Source organism: Chamaea fasciata, unplaced genomic scaffold (genome assembly GCF_029207755.1).
Source record: "Chamaea fasciata isolate MVZ Bird 193981 ecotype frontalis unplaced genomic scaffold, bChaFas1.0.hap1 SCAF_2, whole genome shotgun sequence".
NCBI classification, from domain to species: domain Eukaryota; kingdom Metazoa; phylum Chordata; class Aves; order Passeriformes; family Sylviidae; genus Chamaea; species Chamaea fasciata.
Window position 1 is genome coordinate 75,170,007 of NW_027094087.1, and position 18,487 is coordinate 75,188,493.

At 38.4% G+C, this 18,487-nt stretch overlaps 1 protein-coding gene across 1 annotated transcript in view; it reads right to left on the reverse strand.

Moving 5' to 3' along the window:
- Positions 1-18,487, reverse strand: part of ABCC4 (ATP binding cassette subfamily C member 4 (PEL blood group)) — a 142,565-nt gene that overhangs the window by 21,366 nt on the left and 102,712 nt on the right. Inside the window, exons 25-29 of the mRNA XM_066176356.1 lie at positions 17,586-17,777; positions 13,258-13,413; positions 9,232-9,321; positions 8,588-8,760; positions 2,240-2,345 (exon numbers count right to left, since the gene is read on the reverse strand). Coding sequence (XP_066032453.1) covers positions 2,240-2,345; positions 8,588-8,760; positions 9,232-9,321; positions 13,258-13,413; positions 17,586-17,777 — 717 coding nt within the window. The remainder of the gene's footprint in view (positions 1-2,239; positions 2,346-8,587; positions 8,761-9,231; positions 9,322-13,257; positions 13,414-17,585; positions 17,778-18,487) is intronic.

Here is an 18,487-nt window from a genome sequence, read left to right on the forward strand (position 1 = left end):
AACATACCACTGACCAACCAAATTACAGAACACACTAAAAGCTTTCTTTAGCTAAGTCTTCTTGATTTTTGTGATATTGAAGTAAATAATTAATTTTATTAATAGCCCTTATTAATTGTTAGTCTTCTAGAGAAATATTCTTATTCTTGGCATTTTAACATGTTTTTCTTCCAAAATTCTGCCTTATTCCCACTAGGAGTTACAAGCCCGAGTAAACCAAGTAATTAAAGTGTAACAGAAGCACACCTGCCATAACTCTGATCATTCTAAATACAAGATCGTAATTCTGATTTGCCCCTAAACAGAATAGATAACTGAGTAACAATGTCAAGAAAACAGGATTGTTATGAAGTTACATGTCGGTTTCCTCCTTTTTTTATCAGGCTTCTCACCCTCCCCTCTCCCCCAGTTTACAGAAACCTAAGGTCATAAAATCAAAATGGAGCAATGCAAAAAGATGAAAAAAAAATATTTAGAAGATTCAAAAGTCACTACTGACTGCAGACTCAAAGACACATCTTGCAAATCTCTTTCTTAATACTCTAAAGAGGCCAAAAGCATTAAAGACTACTAGACAATTAGGAAAATAGAAATCTTAATAGTGATTAAACTGAAAAATAAAAGGGTAAGAATAATGTACAGACACATAAAATGCAATAGAGTAACTATGCAGTTGGCAATTATCCTGAGTAGTTTGGGGAAAAGGGCAATTTTTATGCTTTGCTCCAACAATTTTTGGCAAAAAAAGTAAATAAAACATTTAGTTTTCATTGCAACTTCACGACATTAAAGGTAAATCTAGGAAAACATCTTTGTGGAGAGAGCATTCTGTGCCCAACATGTTAATAGTAGTTAATGAACCAAAAGCCACAGAAATCCCTTTGGACAGCTAACAAACACACACAGTTATTAATTAGGTCACAGTTGTTTCCTCACAAATCTTTTGTTCATTTCAGTTGTAGAAAACAGCAACATATCCATTAGACTTGTGGGGAGGTATTCACCAGAGAAGAAAATATTTATTTATTATACGGTAAATGCTTGCAATTACATGACTACTTACGGCAGTTCTGCTGGTTTCTCTCTTTGTAAGTAAACTATAATCACTGAGCTCACTACCTATTCTACTCCTCAGAACACCACTCACCTCAGCAGATGGAACTGTTTAATTTTGTGTACTTCAGGCAACCCCTGTAACTCAATCAAAGATTTTAAAATGTTTTGGGCATCCGGTAAAAAAAACCAAAAAAAACCCCAAAACATGTGGGAAGAATTATCATCTTTCACTTCCATAAGACAAAAGTTGAGAGATATTTTTTAAGGTTACCACCAAGAGGTGAAGGCTAATTTCTGCTTGAAGCCCAGTTAAATTTGAGTTCCACTTATGAACACAGTTTGCCCTCTATGCCAGTTATTTCATTAACTGGCTGTGAAGAAGATGTTTGTAAAGGGCTTGTGTTCTTATTGCAGAAAATTGTAAAACTGCAGGCTGCATATAATGTCAGGGACACAAACCAGGTGGATTTCCTGAGAGCCCAGGGAACACCACTGCCTTTATGAAAATAATAAGCAAGTATTTCCTAACTTCTATGCAAGCGCAACGCAGTGTGGGGCAGACAAGGTGGCAGATACAGTATAACATTCCTCTATTGGGAGCAAAGATGGCAGAGGCTGCTGCACTGGTAGTGCTTCATCTTCTCTGTTTGAACCTTGCTTTGGAAAGCTGGCCATGTTCATCACCTCAGCAGTCCAGTCCTACTCCCATCACTACCCAGGGCAGCTGCTGCCTCCTTCCCTCCATGTCTCCCGCCCCAGAACTACCACTTCCTCCTCACACATGCCACACCAACTATTGTCACTGCCTCCCTCAGCCTACCAAGACTGCATTAACCTGACTGAACCCCTGACTCTGTCCAGAACCTCATGAGTGTGACTGCACAGGCTCCCAGTACTGGCACAGCTTATTTGCTCATGTCTCCTGCTGCACCTCACCTCCAGCGGGTTTGTGCCTTTTGGGATGGAAAGCACAAGACCAGAGAAAGCAAGAATTTTTTCCAGGTCATTACATCTACAGTTTTATGAGTCGAGAGTTACAGTAGCTAGGATGATGAGGTTAACTTGGATAAACCTAACATATGACTTACACTCCTACCCACTTTTGGATCAAAATTAAGAAGAATCAATAACATTATTCTTCAGGAAATTAAAAAAAAAAAAGTGAAGCAGTTAACTGTCTTACCATAATCCTATCACTGTCAATAATGGTGTTCAAGCGGTGTGCAATGGTCAGCACTGTGCAGTGAGCAAAGGTTTCACGGATCGTCTTTTGAATGAACTCATCTGTTCTGAAACACAGCAAGAGCAATGCAGACAAAAATAAGATGTTTGCATGGATTACTGAATGGCAGGCAGGTTTTATGACTTCATCAAACATGACTGGATGGAAGGAAATATGCTTATAAAGTTATTACAGTGCTTCTTCCTCTTTTTATACCAGATGACTTGGAGGCGTATCATGAAACATACTCCAAAGTCTACCCTTCCATTCCTGATGAGGAAAGGGTTTCTTCTTGTAAGTAGAGCAATAGGCTTCATTTCAGGAGACTAATTTCTCAGACTTCGACTACAGAAAAGGGAAAATTCTTAGATTCAGAGAGTTCTACCGATTTCTACACAAAGAAACATTGTTATTCTCTTTCAAGATTTAGTTTGTGCAAGCAGGGCAGAAAAGTTGGTGAAAGTAAATATCCTTCATTGCAAATCATCTGAAGAACAAACACACGACAGCCTAGAACTAAGGTTCTTGATTTCAGATGCAAAAGAAGATCAATTAGAAGAGATGGTTGGTAAACTAATATAGTACTGGAATAGCTTGAAAACTTGAATACCGATAAAACAAAAACTTGGCATACTTTATAAATCAAAAGCATTAACTGGAACACACAACCCAAAGAAAGAGATAGAAGATTTCAAGTTAAGAGTGAGCCTACTGTATGAATTAAGCACCTAACAAAAGGACAGCAGAAGGAAACATAAGCTAGAAAACTAAGATAGAGCACAGACACTGAAGTACAGGGCTGAAGCAAAAACCGTCACAAAAGAAGTTGAGAACTGTGAAAAGGAAATAAAATTATACTGATAGGTAGTTAAGACATTAGAATGTTCTTTAGCCATTTAAACGAGTATTAAGGCAAAAGATGGGCAATAGTCATAGAACTGGAGCTCACTGAAGTAACTAACTGTACAAAAGAAGCATTGACATCATCTAACTTAGAGGACACCAGTCAGGCTTGTATGTGGAGGTCTCTACAGTCCTCTCTTAAGTCGGTGAAAGGGAAGAGGCATGGCTGGAAGGTGAATCCAAGAATCTGGATTAGGCAGTCCTCCAGCGATGAATGCCCTCTAGAGGCACCTGACAGCCCACTGCACATGCAGCCTTGGGTCCCACCAGCCAGGTCTTGTGAATACTCACATTTTGCCCACTAGCCTCCAAAAAGCCCCCAGAAGACAAATGACAACAATGGAGAAAAAGGAACAGAAACCAAAATTCTCATGCAAGACAGGATGACACAAAGAACTCAAAATATACTGGTGTTAGTTGCTCCAGCCTAGATGTCAGGCACTTGAAAGCATGGGCCTTATTTCCAGGATTTCTATTAAAACATAAATTTCTTCCTTTGTATTTACGATGACTGGAGAATAATAAAATGCTGCAGATTAGGTTAAAAAAAAAGACCAAGGAGATATCTGAATAAACTAGAATATTCAGGCAGACACATTGGCCACAATCAGTTGCTTGCAAAGCCTTAATTCTTCAAATTTTTAAAAATAATGGGAAAATAAAATACATGAAAGATTCATAAAACAGATCTTCATCTGATTAAGTAGTAGTAGTTTTTTAGACAGAAGTAGTACTCCACACTGAATCTGTCTGCACATGATGAATATCTGGTATCACTTCATGAATTATGCAAAGAGAAATTGTTCTGATGCCATCATGCCAGGAGGCACCAGCAATAAAAAGTGGATAGACGACTTTGGAAGAACAGGATGTCTTAGAGGAATGAAGTAACTATTAAGTTTCCACAGTAGAAAATACAGCTCATGCTCTGAAGGACAAACATAGCTTCTGTTGCAAGCTAAGTTGAAGCAATCAGCATGACAAAGGAGAAGACAGATCCTTGCTGATGACAGGAGAATCATCAGAGAGAAGGAAGACATAAACAGTTAAGTAAGAATTCCATGCATTCTAACTGTTACCTTCATCTGGGGACAGAAATAATCAAGTTCTGTCATGAACTTAAGAGAACTGGGTTCTGGACCACAGTCTGAGAGGTTTGGTCTTTCTGCTCCTACTTCCTAAAGAGGCTCAAAAACAAAGTGGGAAGCAGTTGTTCCTCAACTCCTTTCAAACCAAAGCCAGCAAGCAATCCGGGAAAGAGACAGGAGGAAGTCAGGACAGAGCCAGGCTCTTTAGTTCTGTGTTATCTCCTTAAGAAAAGGAAGTTGCTCGTCATGTTACACATCACAGCAAGATGAGTCCTTTCACCCCAGTGTTAATGCATATAATGTTTTTTTTTGCCTTCTTCTCAGCAACACCTCAATAACCTGAATATTCTTCCAAAAGGAAAAAAAAAGCAGGGACATCCATGAAGACACTCACAACGGAAGAGCCTTATAGAGAGAGCAGGATGTGTTCTCTGCAATGGCTGAAATAGCAAAACAGAAACAAAATATTCAATATTCAATACTCCATAGAACTGTATAAAGAAAGCCTTTTTCTTTCCTTACAGTCAAGCTCATGGTAAAGTTTTCTGCAAAGCTACTATAGAACACAAGAATCTGGCTCAGGAACTTTGATAACAACTTTATAAAGGGCTTACAATTATTTGTGACTCAAGTCATTGCTACTGTTTTGGAGAATGCCTCAGCCTTCAACATCCCTGCCCTCTGCATTCATTTATTGTATTTTCTTTTATTACATGTCTTCTTTATAGCACTACCTCTTCCTACAATTACAAGAAAGAAAACTCTCATTCTTAGAGAGATACTATCAAACTATTATCTTAAACAGGTATTTCTTGAACACAAGCTTATCACTAATAAGAAACTGCTGTCCCTATTGTGGGCGTGACAAATGTTCTAAAATGAGAGTACAGAGTAATCAGGAACAGATTTAATAGCTCCATCTTCAAATATCACAATACAAGATCTCATGCAGACGTTTCTGCTGACTGACACTTGGCTAGATCCTCTCCAAGGCTCACGGTAGATCTCGGAGCATAGTTTTAGGGACAGCAGGCAGTAGCACCATCAGTAACCTCCTGGACAATCTCAGGAAGAAGCTAGGGAAAGCAAGAAAATCTAAAAAGACCAAGAAAAGCATCAGTATACAGAATTCTGAGCTGACAGTGTAAAGGCCGTATCACACACCAGTTAGAACAGAAAAGGACCAAAGGAAGCATTATTTCTGTCCCTTTCTTAGGGCATAAAATGGACTCTTAGTGGTACATACCCACACTGAGCAAGTGCCTAGGCAAGTGCCAAGTGATTTCATCACCCACTTCAGTGGATCAAACCCTATCATCTTTCAAGCACGTTAAAAACCAAAGATGCAACCTGACTACCAAAACCAGGACTCCTGTATGACAAAAACTCAATCCTAATCTGATTATATAAATATGGGAACCACAATACTCCCTACTCCAAGGAACAATACAATAAGAAAGCACAAAATGGTGGTATAGCTGTCCCACAGGCACCACAAGTTGAGGATCTAACACCAAGTTTCCCAGCAACCCAAGATCTGGTGCAACCTGAATTAGTTGACTGTGTAAAAAGAAAACTATCTAAAGAAGAAGAATAAATATGATCTGAATGAGAAGCAACCAAGCTGCTGAAAGGAAAACTGGGTAAGTCATTATCTTCTGTCTAATGTTCTCCTGGGATTGTCCTGAAAGCGTATCTCACACTACACAATTCCTGAGAGGCTTAGATAATTTCTCCAAAAGAGAAAGAGTTACAGATAGCAGTTAGATGTAATAAAAGGTTAAACATTACAAGGTTAATATGACTAATAAACCGAACTATGTGCAATGGCTGTTTTTACCAGACTCAATGAACAACCAATGTAAAAAGGTGGCAGTGGTTTGCTCGCCAAAAGTTTTCTTCTCTATAAGCAAAAATACCAGTCAACACAAATAAAACAAATTCAGTACTTTCAGAAAGTCTCAGTTAATGATGATTTTGTTTCTGTGTATCACTAAAACAAGTACACGAAGATTTTCAGCTCTTCTGCTCCAGATTTCACACAACTTTCCAGAACAGTTCAACTGCTTTAAAACCACTCTATTCTTCAGGGTGAGAAAGGACCAAGAAGATAAAATCAAATTAAAGGTCTGACACTTATCACATAAATCATGCAGGTAGTCTGACTTAGGGCAGCCTTCTTTATGGCAAGCTCCTCCTCCCCCCCACAAAAGCATTCACACCTCTGCCACATGCAGAGCAGGTGGCACTTGTGAGGAGCAAGGGGGAAAATAAGGGGACATACGGGAGCCAGAACATATGAGAAGGAGGGAGAAGGATAAACTTCCAATTCCTTCCCTTCACTCCCAGTAGCAGATAAGAATGGCCTAGCTGAACTGAAATGTGGTGGGGAGTCCCCTCAGTCTCCTGGGGAAAGTACAATGCCCATGTCTCACCCTGCATCCACTGCCTAACATCACCTCACCCTTCCTTCTCTTCCTGCCACCCCTAACCCCTGCCATCTCACACCTGCTTCCAGGTTGAACTGCAGAGGGGACATGGTGACAGCAGAAGTTGAGGCTGCTGAGAGAGAGAGAACAAGAGCCAGAAAAACAAACAAACAAAAAGAAAAGTATCTCCAGAGACGACAGCAGCTCGCTGTGGCCACCATCTCAGGTGCTCAATATGATGTGTGCTTGCTGCCAGGTGAGATACAAGGGTGCCAGGTATGGGGGTTGTGCATCAGAAGAGGAGGAGGTTTTCCTTACACACCAAAAATGTCTCCCTAACTGCTCAGTTAAGCAACCTACATCAGCATTTCCTGATGATCATCCTATCAGATTGCACAGCTAAAAAATACTTGGCTCTAGTTATACCAACACATTAAGGAAAAGGTAATAATGCCTGTAATGCAAACTGAATTCAAAGAAGAAGTTCCAAGTTGTTATTTGTATTGTTATGCCTAGAGTTGATACAAACAAACATTTACCTTATTATAATATATATTGCAGCACACATTAATCAAGATCAATTAAATGGATAGTGCAAGTTGAGAACACACATGTGAGATGCCAAAATAGGGAGGATAAGTAAGATGGTATTAAATCTCCTCACCTATGATTAATCATAGTTAATCTATCAGAGTTCAGCCAGCCAAAAATAAACCAAGATTAAAAAAAAGAAAAAAAAAAAAGAAAAAGAAAAAAAAAGAAAAAGAAAAAAGAGAACCTCTGGGAAAGGAATGCACTTCTCTAAAGGTTTTAGAAATATACTGTCAGCTGAACTGCAAAGCTACCCCAGTGGCACCACTTCTTCCCCAAGAAGATGTTAAAAAAATGAGTCATGCCCAGATGACATACAAAATCCTTAATGCATCTGTTTGAGGGACTTGCTGTGTTATTGTCCTCTTTGGACTTTGAGTTCTCCCTCAAGCCATAGTTTGTTGGAACTATATATTCAGCTCAGACTAATTGATGCAGTACGCTTGCAGTATTGTTTCCAAAATATTTCCACCAGTGCTTCAAATGTTTCAAAAATTAACAGTGGGGGTACTTCGCTATTGGAACAATTTAACAAGGATTGTCATTGAATTTTTTTTTTTTTTGCTATTGAGGTTGGATGTTCTTCTAGAAGTACACTCTAGTTCAAACAGTAATGAATTCAGGAAAATTCTGCCGGCCTGAGTTATACAAGACAGAACAATGAATAAGTGAGTCCATCCTGTAGACTTAAAAATCTCCAAATCTGTTTTGGAATTCCTGCGGTGTTTAGGACATCTTACCTTGTTGCCCCTGCCCCTATTTAACCTTGAACATACCATACCAGCATCTGGGCAATCTGAAAGGACAGCATCTCATAACCAGAAATATCTGGTTTTGCTTACAGCCATTTTTTCACCTTTCTAGTTTTAGGGCATTTGGGGAGTGAGATGAATTAAATCTTTTTGTATTTATTTATTTCCAACAAACATTTCTTCTCAGAAGTCAACAGAACTCAACTTGTTTCATGGCTATTCTGATGTTACAGAGATGCATTTTCAAGAACATTCTTGTCTTCTAATCTATGGCTGCAGGACAAATTAACTTTGAATATTAATTTCCCTACTCTATGGAATGCACTGAAATTAGGGATCTTTTGAGTGTTTAGTTTATATCATCTGCTCCACAGCCAAATCTCAATCGTTCCATTTTGAATAGACAAAAATGATGGTATCATCAAAAACATAAACCAGCAATACAAACTACATGAGATATAAAGCATTTAAGTTCATCTCTACAGCAGAGATGAACATATTAGAAGAGAAATCAGCTCATTTTAGTATGACAGATTTTGTTTTTACCTTGGGTCCACATTTGCTGTTGCTTCATCAATGATAAGAATACGATTTTTTTTTAGAACTGCTCTGGCAAGACACACCAGCTGTCTCTGACCAACACTAAAATTAGATCCAGATTCTGCCAGCTGTGTCTCCATTTTGTTGGGCAGATCTTCCACAACCTCCTTCAGTTGCACCTGTTGACATGTCAACATATTGTAGGATGAGTAACTCTCTTTTAAATCAGCTATTGTGTATCTGATGACACAATAATAAGTATGCAAGGTTTGCCTTTTATACTCTGACACAAAATGAGTAAGTGCCAAGTTGGATTACAGAGTGTGTCAGTTATTAGAATTCTAAAAACATTAAAGCACATTGTTAAGAATCTATTAATGTTCATTAAAACCAAGACATGAATCAAAATATAACCAAGGTATCATCCCAAAGGATAATTTTTTCATAAAAGACTTATATAACAATATACACATCTGCACACACATGGACACACACATACACAAATGCACATAGTCTACCTTTTCCACCAACAGCTATACCTTTATCAAAGCTGATGAAAGCATCTAAAACCTAACACACACAAGTACTGTAATGTTATTGTTACATGGATTTTAAATACCAGATGTACATTATTAGATTTAGTAAGTCACCTCTTCCAAGGCATTCCACAGCTCTTCATCGGTGTATTCATTGAAAGGATCTAAGTTTTTCCTCATAGTTCCAGTGAATAAAACAGGCTCCTGAAACCCAGTAAAATCAGCATTCCATTATAAAAAGAGTCTTTATAATGCAATAAGTAATTTAATGATAATCACAGGTAACCTGTATCAACAATAGCACAGAAATATCCAACAACAAGCTGTGATTTTTGAAATTCAAAGGTGTATATTACAACGGCATGCTTAAGGGGGATGCGAGGGGGCAGGCAAGTATTCAACTACTCTGTATGAAAATAATTTACCAAACCGGACAGGTCTGTTTGCAAATTGCTGTACACAGTTATGTTGGTACTTAAATGGGCATTTACATGCCACTGTTCTGATGCCACAAGCTATATATATATACTTACATGAAATCGTTGCTATCCTCGTGGTATTGTTAATGAAAACCAACAACTAGCACTGTCAATGAGCTCACGCTCCTAAATTACTTTTGGGCAATTTTGAAAACCTGTTTTTGAAGTACATAAACCAGAGAGGAATCAAAGAGCTCACAATGCCTTTATGGTTTTCCTTCTGTGTTTGGCTGTGGGTTTGTTTTTTTTCATTTTGTACCATGAAAGCCTTTCCATTTTACTATCGGGGCTAAGAAGGAACAGCTTTCACATTTAAAACCTAAACACATGGAAGTTTATCTATACTGCCACAGCACCAAAGCAAACTTACTTAGAACTGGAGCACTGCTGGGCAAAGCTCTTACTCAAAATACACCAGGGAGTCAAAGCAGTACCTTCTCCCATTCAGGTACCAATGTGGGTTTACCTGTGGTCGAAGCAAGTTTTGTTCTACTTCAGTTCCCAGTCAGAGAAGTAACAGATAATTAATCAAATTGGCACAAACCAAATCACACTGAAAAATGTAGTATTTAAGAAGTGGGAAGAGGACTTTTGGTTCAGAAGTCCTTAAGCAACAGATCAGTACTCAGTAATGTGAGTTGCTAGACCTGAGAGTCATGCACTGACACGACTTAAGGGCTAAACTCATCTTAATACCACACATAAAGACAAAAACAAGTCAAAAGCTGACTAACAGCGCTAATCATAAATGGAGACCATTCATCATGTTGTCAGACCTCTTTAAATTGGGGAAATTTTAGGCAAAATGTGTTGGTTTTTTTTCTCTCCCCTAGGAAATAAAATCTAACTTACACTGGGTAACTTCAGCTTACCCTGAGATTAACTCATCATGACTTTCTCCCCATCTAACCCTAGTGATGCCCAGCTCCAAAGGGCTGCAGCAAACCAGAAGAGAATTCAGACCTTAACTCTTTTATTATCTTTTAATTTCTAAACCATCCGGGCGCTATAAAAGAATTTAAACAGACAGAACATGCCATAAGCAATATAAAAGAAGATACACGTTTCTTGATGTAACATGCCAAGTATTTGAAAGTATCTGCTGCAATAGCAATATCACTAAAATCCTGCTGAATGAGCAAACGGATTTCACATAAAACATTTCCAGGCCAAAAAACAATTTTCTTCAAAAACACCTAGAAACTAATTTGTTTAACAATATATATTTAGTACACCATTTGGCGTATTTTGAAGGTATTGTTACATTTATTTTCCTTTTCAATCCATTTTTATAGGTTGGCAGAAGAAGAGGCTAAACCTATAAAATGTTCATAACTAATATAGAAGTCCTAACAACAGACATGTACTGCAACAGAAGATAAGGATATTCTTTAATTACTATTTCTGACACAGATTATTTTTTAAAACAGTCTGGTTTATGAGAGGAAAGCAATAAGACTAACCTGTAAATAATTATTGTAAAAATGCTTGCAGTCAGAGAGGCAGACAACATTTGCATAGAAAAGATTTACAAACACAACCTTTACACAGCTCCATCCAAGGAAGCAATTAGAAGCCTAAGCACATTTTTATTTCTCCTGGTAGGTATTTAAACTCGCACACAAGGAAACTTCAGTCTTGCCTCATCACTCTCTAGGAATGGTTCTGTTTAGCATGTTTTATGTTGCAATTCTAATAAGCACCTCTCTCTGGTTTTTCAGCTACCCACATAATTATGAAGATATTTGCTGTAAAATAACAACCTGATGTTACATTGCTATTCCTATTATTGACACTACTATTAGCACAGTACAAGACAATGCCTATCATACAGTTTACCACGGCAGAAGCCTGATTCCAAACCCTCCTTCCTCCTCTTCTTCGTACCACCACTTGACAGTTTTGCATATTTTTAGCAGAAACAGCCTTCCCTTGCGTTAAAAAAAAAAAAAAAGCTACCTGCTAGCCTTTGGACGCTAAAAACTTTTGGGAGTATGATGCAAACCTTATATAAACTTGACAAAAATCATAGCGTTCCACTGGATTAAAACAGTTTTAAAACTATGTCAATAGACCTGTGTATGAAAAGAGCTCACATGTACAACTAAATGCAGTAAACTAGAGAGCATTTGTATCATTCAACATGTAGAAACTGTATGTGACCTGCAGTTTTCCTGTCTCAGTATTCCGTTTTGTTAAACTGGGCTGAATTCTACAAAATGGAAAAATCCCCCACAATAGCTACGGGCAAAGCTTTCAAAAAGCTGTAGACCTTGAATGAACTGATGATCATCTACTTTCAAGAGAAAGGAATGCTACACACAAACAAAAAAATTTAATTCAAATCCATATAAAGTTTTCTTTACATATAAAAGATGACTAGTTCCAGTGAGTACTGCAATAACAAAGCCTACAGCATGCAGAAACAAAAGACACCCTGCATTAGGCAACAATCCAATTGCTGGGGAAGTACCTATTTTTTAATTTTTTTTTTTTCAATAGCATACCTGTTTCTTTTTGACTCCTATTCTTCGAGAGAAAAAAAAAAAGCCTCATTACCATTTGTATTAGATTCTCAACTTAAATACACTCTGCCTGCCACCCTACCAACAGACTCGTACACATTCAGACATAACTCTAAATACAGATTGTTGTAAAATAGAGAGATCTGAAAAATAATGCTTAACATGGCAAAAAAAAATTCCTCTGGTTTACAATCTACTCTTCACTCTACCTGCTAAAACAGCGCAGATGAACTACTTTCCAAAACACAACTTCGCATTTGCAGCATAAGAGTTTTTCATTCTTCCTCCCTGTTCATTGGAGAGCAAAGGCCCACAGAAGAGACCAGAGCTCTGGTGAAACTGTAACACGCACAGACTTTGCCTTCTAAGTTTTAAGGTTATACATAACCTTTCTCTGACACAATGTCTCATGAAAGTAAGACTCTAAGAGAGAAGACCTGTGACCTACTGGATTTCTTTTAACAGCCTTTCTTCTACTTCAGCATGAGAGATGAGGCTATTTCCAACACTGCCTTATTGGATTTTTTCCTGCACTGTGGCCTCTCCTGCATTCAGCTTCTAAAATTCATTACATTTTATTTATTATGGGTCACAATGGTCTACTTTTTAGTCTGTTCCCCAGGTCTTCCCCTGGTCCAGCCTTCTCCAAATAATGCAAAAGCAGATAGCTCACTTCTAGATGGCACATTTGCCCTTTCTAAATCTAGCACCGGTCAGTTTCTACAGAGGTGACTAGAGAAGTGAAAGTGGTCCTTCAAAAGCCCTTATTAAAGAAGCTTCAGGCAATGCATCAGGCAGGAATTGCTGCCAAAGGATCAAGTGACTTCAGAGGACTGCTGAAGGTGGGTATGTACTTATCAGATTTTCTCCGCTTTTCCCCAGACTATGGGAGGACAGCATACAGCTAACACACAGATATTCCAAAGGAACATACAGGGTGCAAAACTAGGGAAAAACGTGTTCCTGAGAACTGATTCTGTTTATTAAAATAATCAAGACCTTACTCAAGTAAGAGTAACACCATGCTACAGTTCCTGCATCTACAGCATACAAGGGGGAACATATCCCAGAAAAGCACTTTAAACACTATGGTATTACATTCAAAACATCCATGGCAAACCAAGTCACTCTCTTACTTGAGGTATAATTGAAATTTTCTTCCGCAAGTCATGGAGTCCCAGCTCTGATGTCAAGTACTTATCAATCCAAATCCTTCCTTCAGGTTCCGCCAAGCGAAAGAGGGCTGCTATCAGAGAGCTCTTCCCAGCACCGGTTCTTCCCACTATTCCAACCTACAGAGCAAGCCAAGGCTGTACAATTAAACTGTGAGCTTTTCAGGATAAATTCATATGTTGAGCAACACTTCTATAGTGTCACAGGATTTACAGTAGAACATGCACCAAATAGAACTTCTTTGTAATTAACATTCTTCCAAGAGGAAAAATCCTCTCCCCTTAAATCAGTTTGGATTCTGGTGACATTTGTGTACTCGACAATTTCTTGGATCATATTCAAAAGTGAATGATTTCCCCTTAATGTGTGGTGTCTTATTGTGTAAACAAGATAAAGTGGCTCAATGCTTACAGTAATGTGATTCAAGGCTGCTAATTTTATACTAAACCTGGTTTGGTGGGTGATGTTAGGCAGATCAGTTCAGGCATGCATCTACTACTCAACCCCAAAAAAGACTCCCATAAAGCACTCCGGGAACAATGTATTCCCAATTTAAATAACTGAGACTGATTTTGGTTAGTTATGGTTAAGGTGAAGTACTTTAAAGTAGCACAGTTATAAACTATCCATACTTCAGACATCTTCAACAAGTATGGAAACTACAAGGACATGACATCAAGCTGAAATTCTTTTTCAAACAGAAGAAACAGCAAATAATAAAATCACAGAGATTCAGGGTTCTCTTTATTCCCAAAGAAAAACTGGAAGACATACACAGTGTGAAAAAAAAAAAAATAAAGCTTTCAGAAAAAAGAGATAATGAAAGATACAGGATTGATAACTTTAATGACAATGGGCTAAGATCTACAAACATTTTTTTCTCTTTTATTTTTTTAAATGTTGTATTCGAGTAAAGGATTCTTAGAGAAAAACAGCCTACAGTAATCAACTGTATCAGAGAAGATAATGGGTGTAACCCTCTACTCTGATCTGGCAGAATTTGTTACTTCCTACATTCTGTTCTAATCCCTATATTAAAAATAAAAATTAAAAAAAAAAAAATAAAAAAAAAAAATTAAAAAAAAAAAACAGAACACTGGAAAAAGTTCAGAGTGAAACACAAAATTAATATGGGTTGGAGATACTGATTTGATGGGGAAGAATTTATGAGGATTAAACATGTATGATATGGCTTGGGGAAGTGATTGGGGTGCAGAAAGGAGGAAGAAAGATGAAAACCTTCGTGAGCATACATACAGACACCAGAGGACAATTACCCACTGCCTGAGACTCACATGTATGCAGCAATGACTGCTGAAATGAAATTCAGGACAGGAAACTGCATCAAAGTGCAAGGAGAAACTTTCAGTCAGAGACATTAAGTTCAGACAAAATAGCAGTGCCCACATTTGATAAAAAAATATGCAATACACTAAAAAAGTACACTTCAAGGAGCAGCTTATGCTGCATAATCTAAAAGGTATTTTCTACTTCTACATTCTGATTCAACAATTTCATCCAATCATTCATTACTGTACTATTATACATAAACTACTTAACATTTCTACAGTGCTTATTATTAAACAGACTAATTTAAGCAAATCTGTTACAATAAATGATAAAATGTCTAGTACTCTAAATTATATCAGTGAAACAATGGAAAAATAGTTCTGAATAGATAAACTACAGCTCAGAAAGAAAATGCTGAATAGAGAAAACAGACGACCAGAATTGTGAAAATGAAAGTTCAATTGTTCCTCTGCAAATGTCAATATAAAGTATTGTATCAAGGATATAAAGAAAAAAATATAAAAAAATACATTGATACTTAAAATAAAAATGCAGCTGCTCTGCATATTGTCAAAATCCCACTTTCAGTCTGGCATCAAATGAAAGGACTATACTCTTCAACATTTAGAAGAATCTATTTGTATCTTTGGTCCAATTGACTACAGGCTGCTGAAAATTGACTGGAATTTGAAACAGCTCTCAGTGTACACATTATCCATTTTTAAAATACATTTTATTCTTCAGAGGCCAACACTCAGCACCAGTCTGGAAATGCAAGTGCCACCTATCAGGAATCACAGGGCCAGGATTAGGATGCCTGACAGAAGCCATGTGCACACACAGGGGTACACCTGCTACACTGGGCTCATCATTACTCAAGCGTCACTTGTACTTCACAGCAGAGCTGCACAAAAGCCGTGAGATTCACAGCATGTCAGCTACTCCACTGAAACTGCCCATGTCTTTGTTGTCCCTCAGGCAGCCCCCCTTTCGTGCCATGCTGTGGGAGCAGAGCTGCCATGCCATAAATCTATATGTGCACCTTCCTAACTTCTACAAGTAGCCCACAGATCCAGGAGCTGTCAGGAAAAGGTGCATTTAACAATATGTTAGCCAATAAGCATTCATGAGCTCCCTGAAACAAAGACAGTGGTGTGTAAAACCAGTGGTACACATGCTAACCTTCCCCTACTGCAGCTATAGTAGCAGAGGAGGTTAATCACTGCCAGCTATTGGCACAGCAGTTTGCATCTCCCTGGTCTGTCTCTGTCAAACCGGGCTATTTTAGCAAAGATGTTTCAAACACAGGGTCCTTCCTAGCCTGCTCTGACTGTAGGGAAATACTGAATGCCAAGACAAACAGATCAAAAGAGACCTTAACCCACGAGTGATTTGCTAGCCATCACCTCCTTCATTCTTACTGTACCCATAGCTTCCCAAACTGGGCCCTGGGGTGGCTACAAGAAAAACTACAAGCAAAGCAGAAGCTTAAACTCATTCCTGCTTCCAGTGGCACTGCAGCCACCAGAAATCTCTACAGGCCAGGGGCCTGAACAGGTGTAAGAGCTCTCAATGACAGCAGTATGGGCAGAATCCCCAACAGACCTGGAAACCTGGTTCCGAAGAAGATGCTTCTCCCTCATTAAAACCAATGTAAGGTGGAGAGGTGCTTGGGAGATTTATTTTACATAGTGGCAGCCTATTGCAGTATTGTGCAAAACATCATCGAAAGCAAACACAAAGTTCTTGGCAATAGTTTCAAGCTGGGCAAATTCAGGATGATGAAACCAGAACATAACTGCTCAGCAAAAATAAACACCCCCAGTCATCCCTCCCTCTCCTGCCCCCACCAAGCACTGGGTCATGCATTACTAGTATCTCTTTCTTCCATTTTTAATTTTATTCCTGTCTCACACTGAGAAATACAGAACTTCTTGCCTATATTGGAGCGACATGTAACACCTAAGGAGCCGGCCCACATGGCTCTTCTTCTCAAGAGACCATGTTTAAGGCATGCACAGCTAATTCCAGGAAATCACCTCAATGTAGCAAAGTCCAGTTGAATTTTTCTGACATGCATGTTATTAACAGGTCCACAAGAGGAAATGAACAGGTTTGGAATTGAATTGCAAAGCATGTTAAAAAGGAGGCAAAGGCAAGGACTGTGGAGTTGAACCAGCCTCCTAGGGAAGACCTCCTAATCAAAAAAGTACACCTGCATTTGAAATGTAGCAAAGCACAAATTAACACTTCAGGGCTCTCATTTAACTTTGTCTATGGGGGAGACCTTCCCTGCAGCACGCTTTCAAGGGGGATAGTGTCAAAACTGGGGAGGAGTCGTCAAATTTGCAGAGGAGGAAGAGTTCTATTTCCATGTTTCTTTTGGCTACCAATCTAATTAATGGCAGGAGTTAATTGGATTGGTAGCCAAAAGGAATGGAAATAAAATCCCAAATTCTGAAGTTCTGCAACTGATTTGTATTTCTTTCTTCTATCTTCCATTTCAGGCTCAGTGCAAGGGCATGTACTTTCCTTATTTTCTACTGGTTTTGCTCCTCTTGTCTGTTATAGACATACTTGATTCCAATTATGTTCTCTCTGTTGAATCCCCAATTTCCTAATGCAGCTCCATTTGCTTTGGATTTGAACAAACATTTTGGGCTTGGCTGGTACTGTCAATGTCTGCGACTTTCTGAAGAATCTCAGACTCTTTTTAAGGAAATTATCGAGTATGTTTAAATCTTTGTTTTGACAGACTGAAATATCATGTTCCCAGACAGGTTTTTCCCAGTTGTGTAATTATTACAGAAAATAGATAGGCTGTAACTTTTACTATTAAATATAACTAAAGCTTTTTTTTTTAAAGAAAAGTTACGATTTTTCTAACATCCACACATTTTATAATGCATTTCTAGCATTATATCCATATCCACACAGCTTCTTGTCAACTCATGATCTTTGCTAAACTTCTGTGAATATCCAAAGACAGCTGTATACATACCTTTTCTTTTGGTTTAATTAAAACAGACAAGTGTCTTAAAACCAATGGTCCATCTAGACTGTAAGTGAAGTTAACATTCTCAAATGCTATCATTCCTTGGTTAGGCCAGTCTGGTGGTGGATGTTTGTTGGTCTCCCAAGGAGCTTCTTTTTCAAGTTCTGTGTACTCCATCACTCTTTCTACTGATATCATCTAAGGGGAGGAAAGAAGACATACATACATGAACTTTATCCTATGGCATACACTGCAAATACTGCATGCATATAAATATGCTGTGTGTATTTTTACCACACAGATTTAATGCAAATTACTCCATGGTTTTTCTTTGAAACACAGGTAAGAGTATTTGGTGCCATTTCTTTATCCAACTAAAAAAGTGGGAAGAATGCATCTCATGTCCTACTACAGACCCAGATCTCTCATGATACATAAAGCCATTCATAAGCATTTCTCATCAATACAATTAATTAAAAACCTAAATACGTGCCTAAGTTTTAAGAAAATTAAGCTAAGACAGTTGTCTGTCAGTCCTGACTAAGATGACACCAATCTATTGCGAGTTGAAAAGACAGAGCTAGAACTGAAGCTGCCAAATGAACTACAGACAGACACATGAGTTAGACTCCTCACCCTGCACAGGACAGTCCCAAAAAAATCATATCATGTGCCTGAGAGCATTGTCCAAATGCTTCTTAAGTCTGGCAGACTTCATGCCAGGTCCCCTTCCCTGGGGAGTCTGTCACAGTGCCCAGCCACCCTCTGGGTGAAGAACCTTTCTCTAGTATCCAACCTAAACCTCCCCTGACACAGCTTCAGGCCATTCCCTCAATAGTCCTGTCACTGGACACCAGACAGAAGAGAAGAGATCAGTGTCTGTTCCCTTGAGAGGGGAATCACAAGGC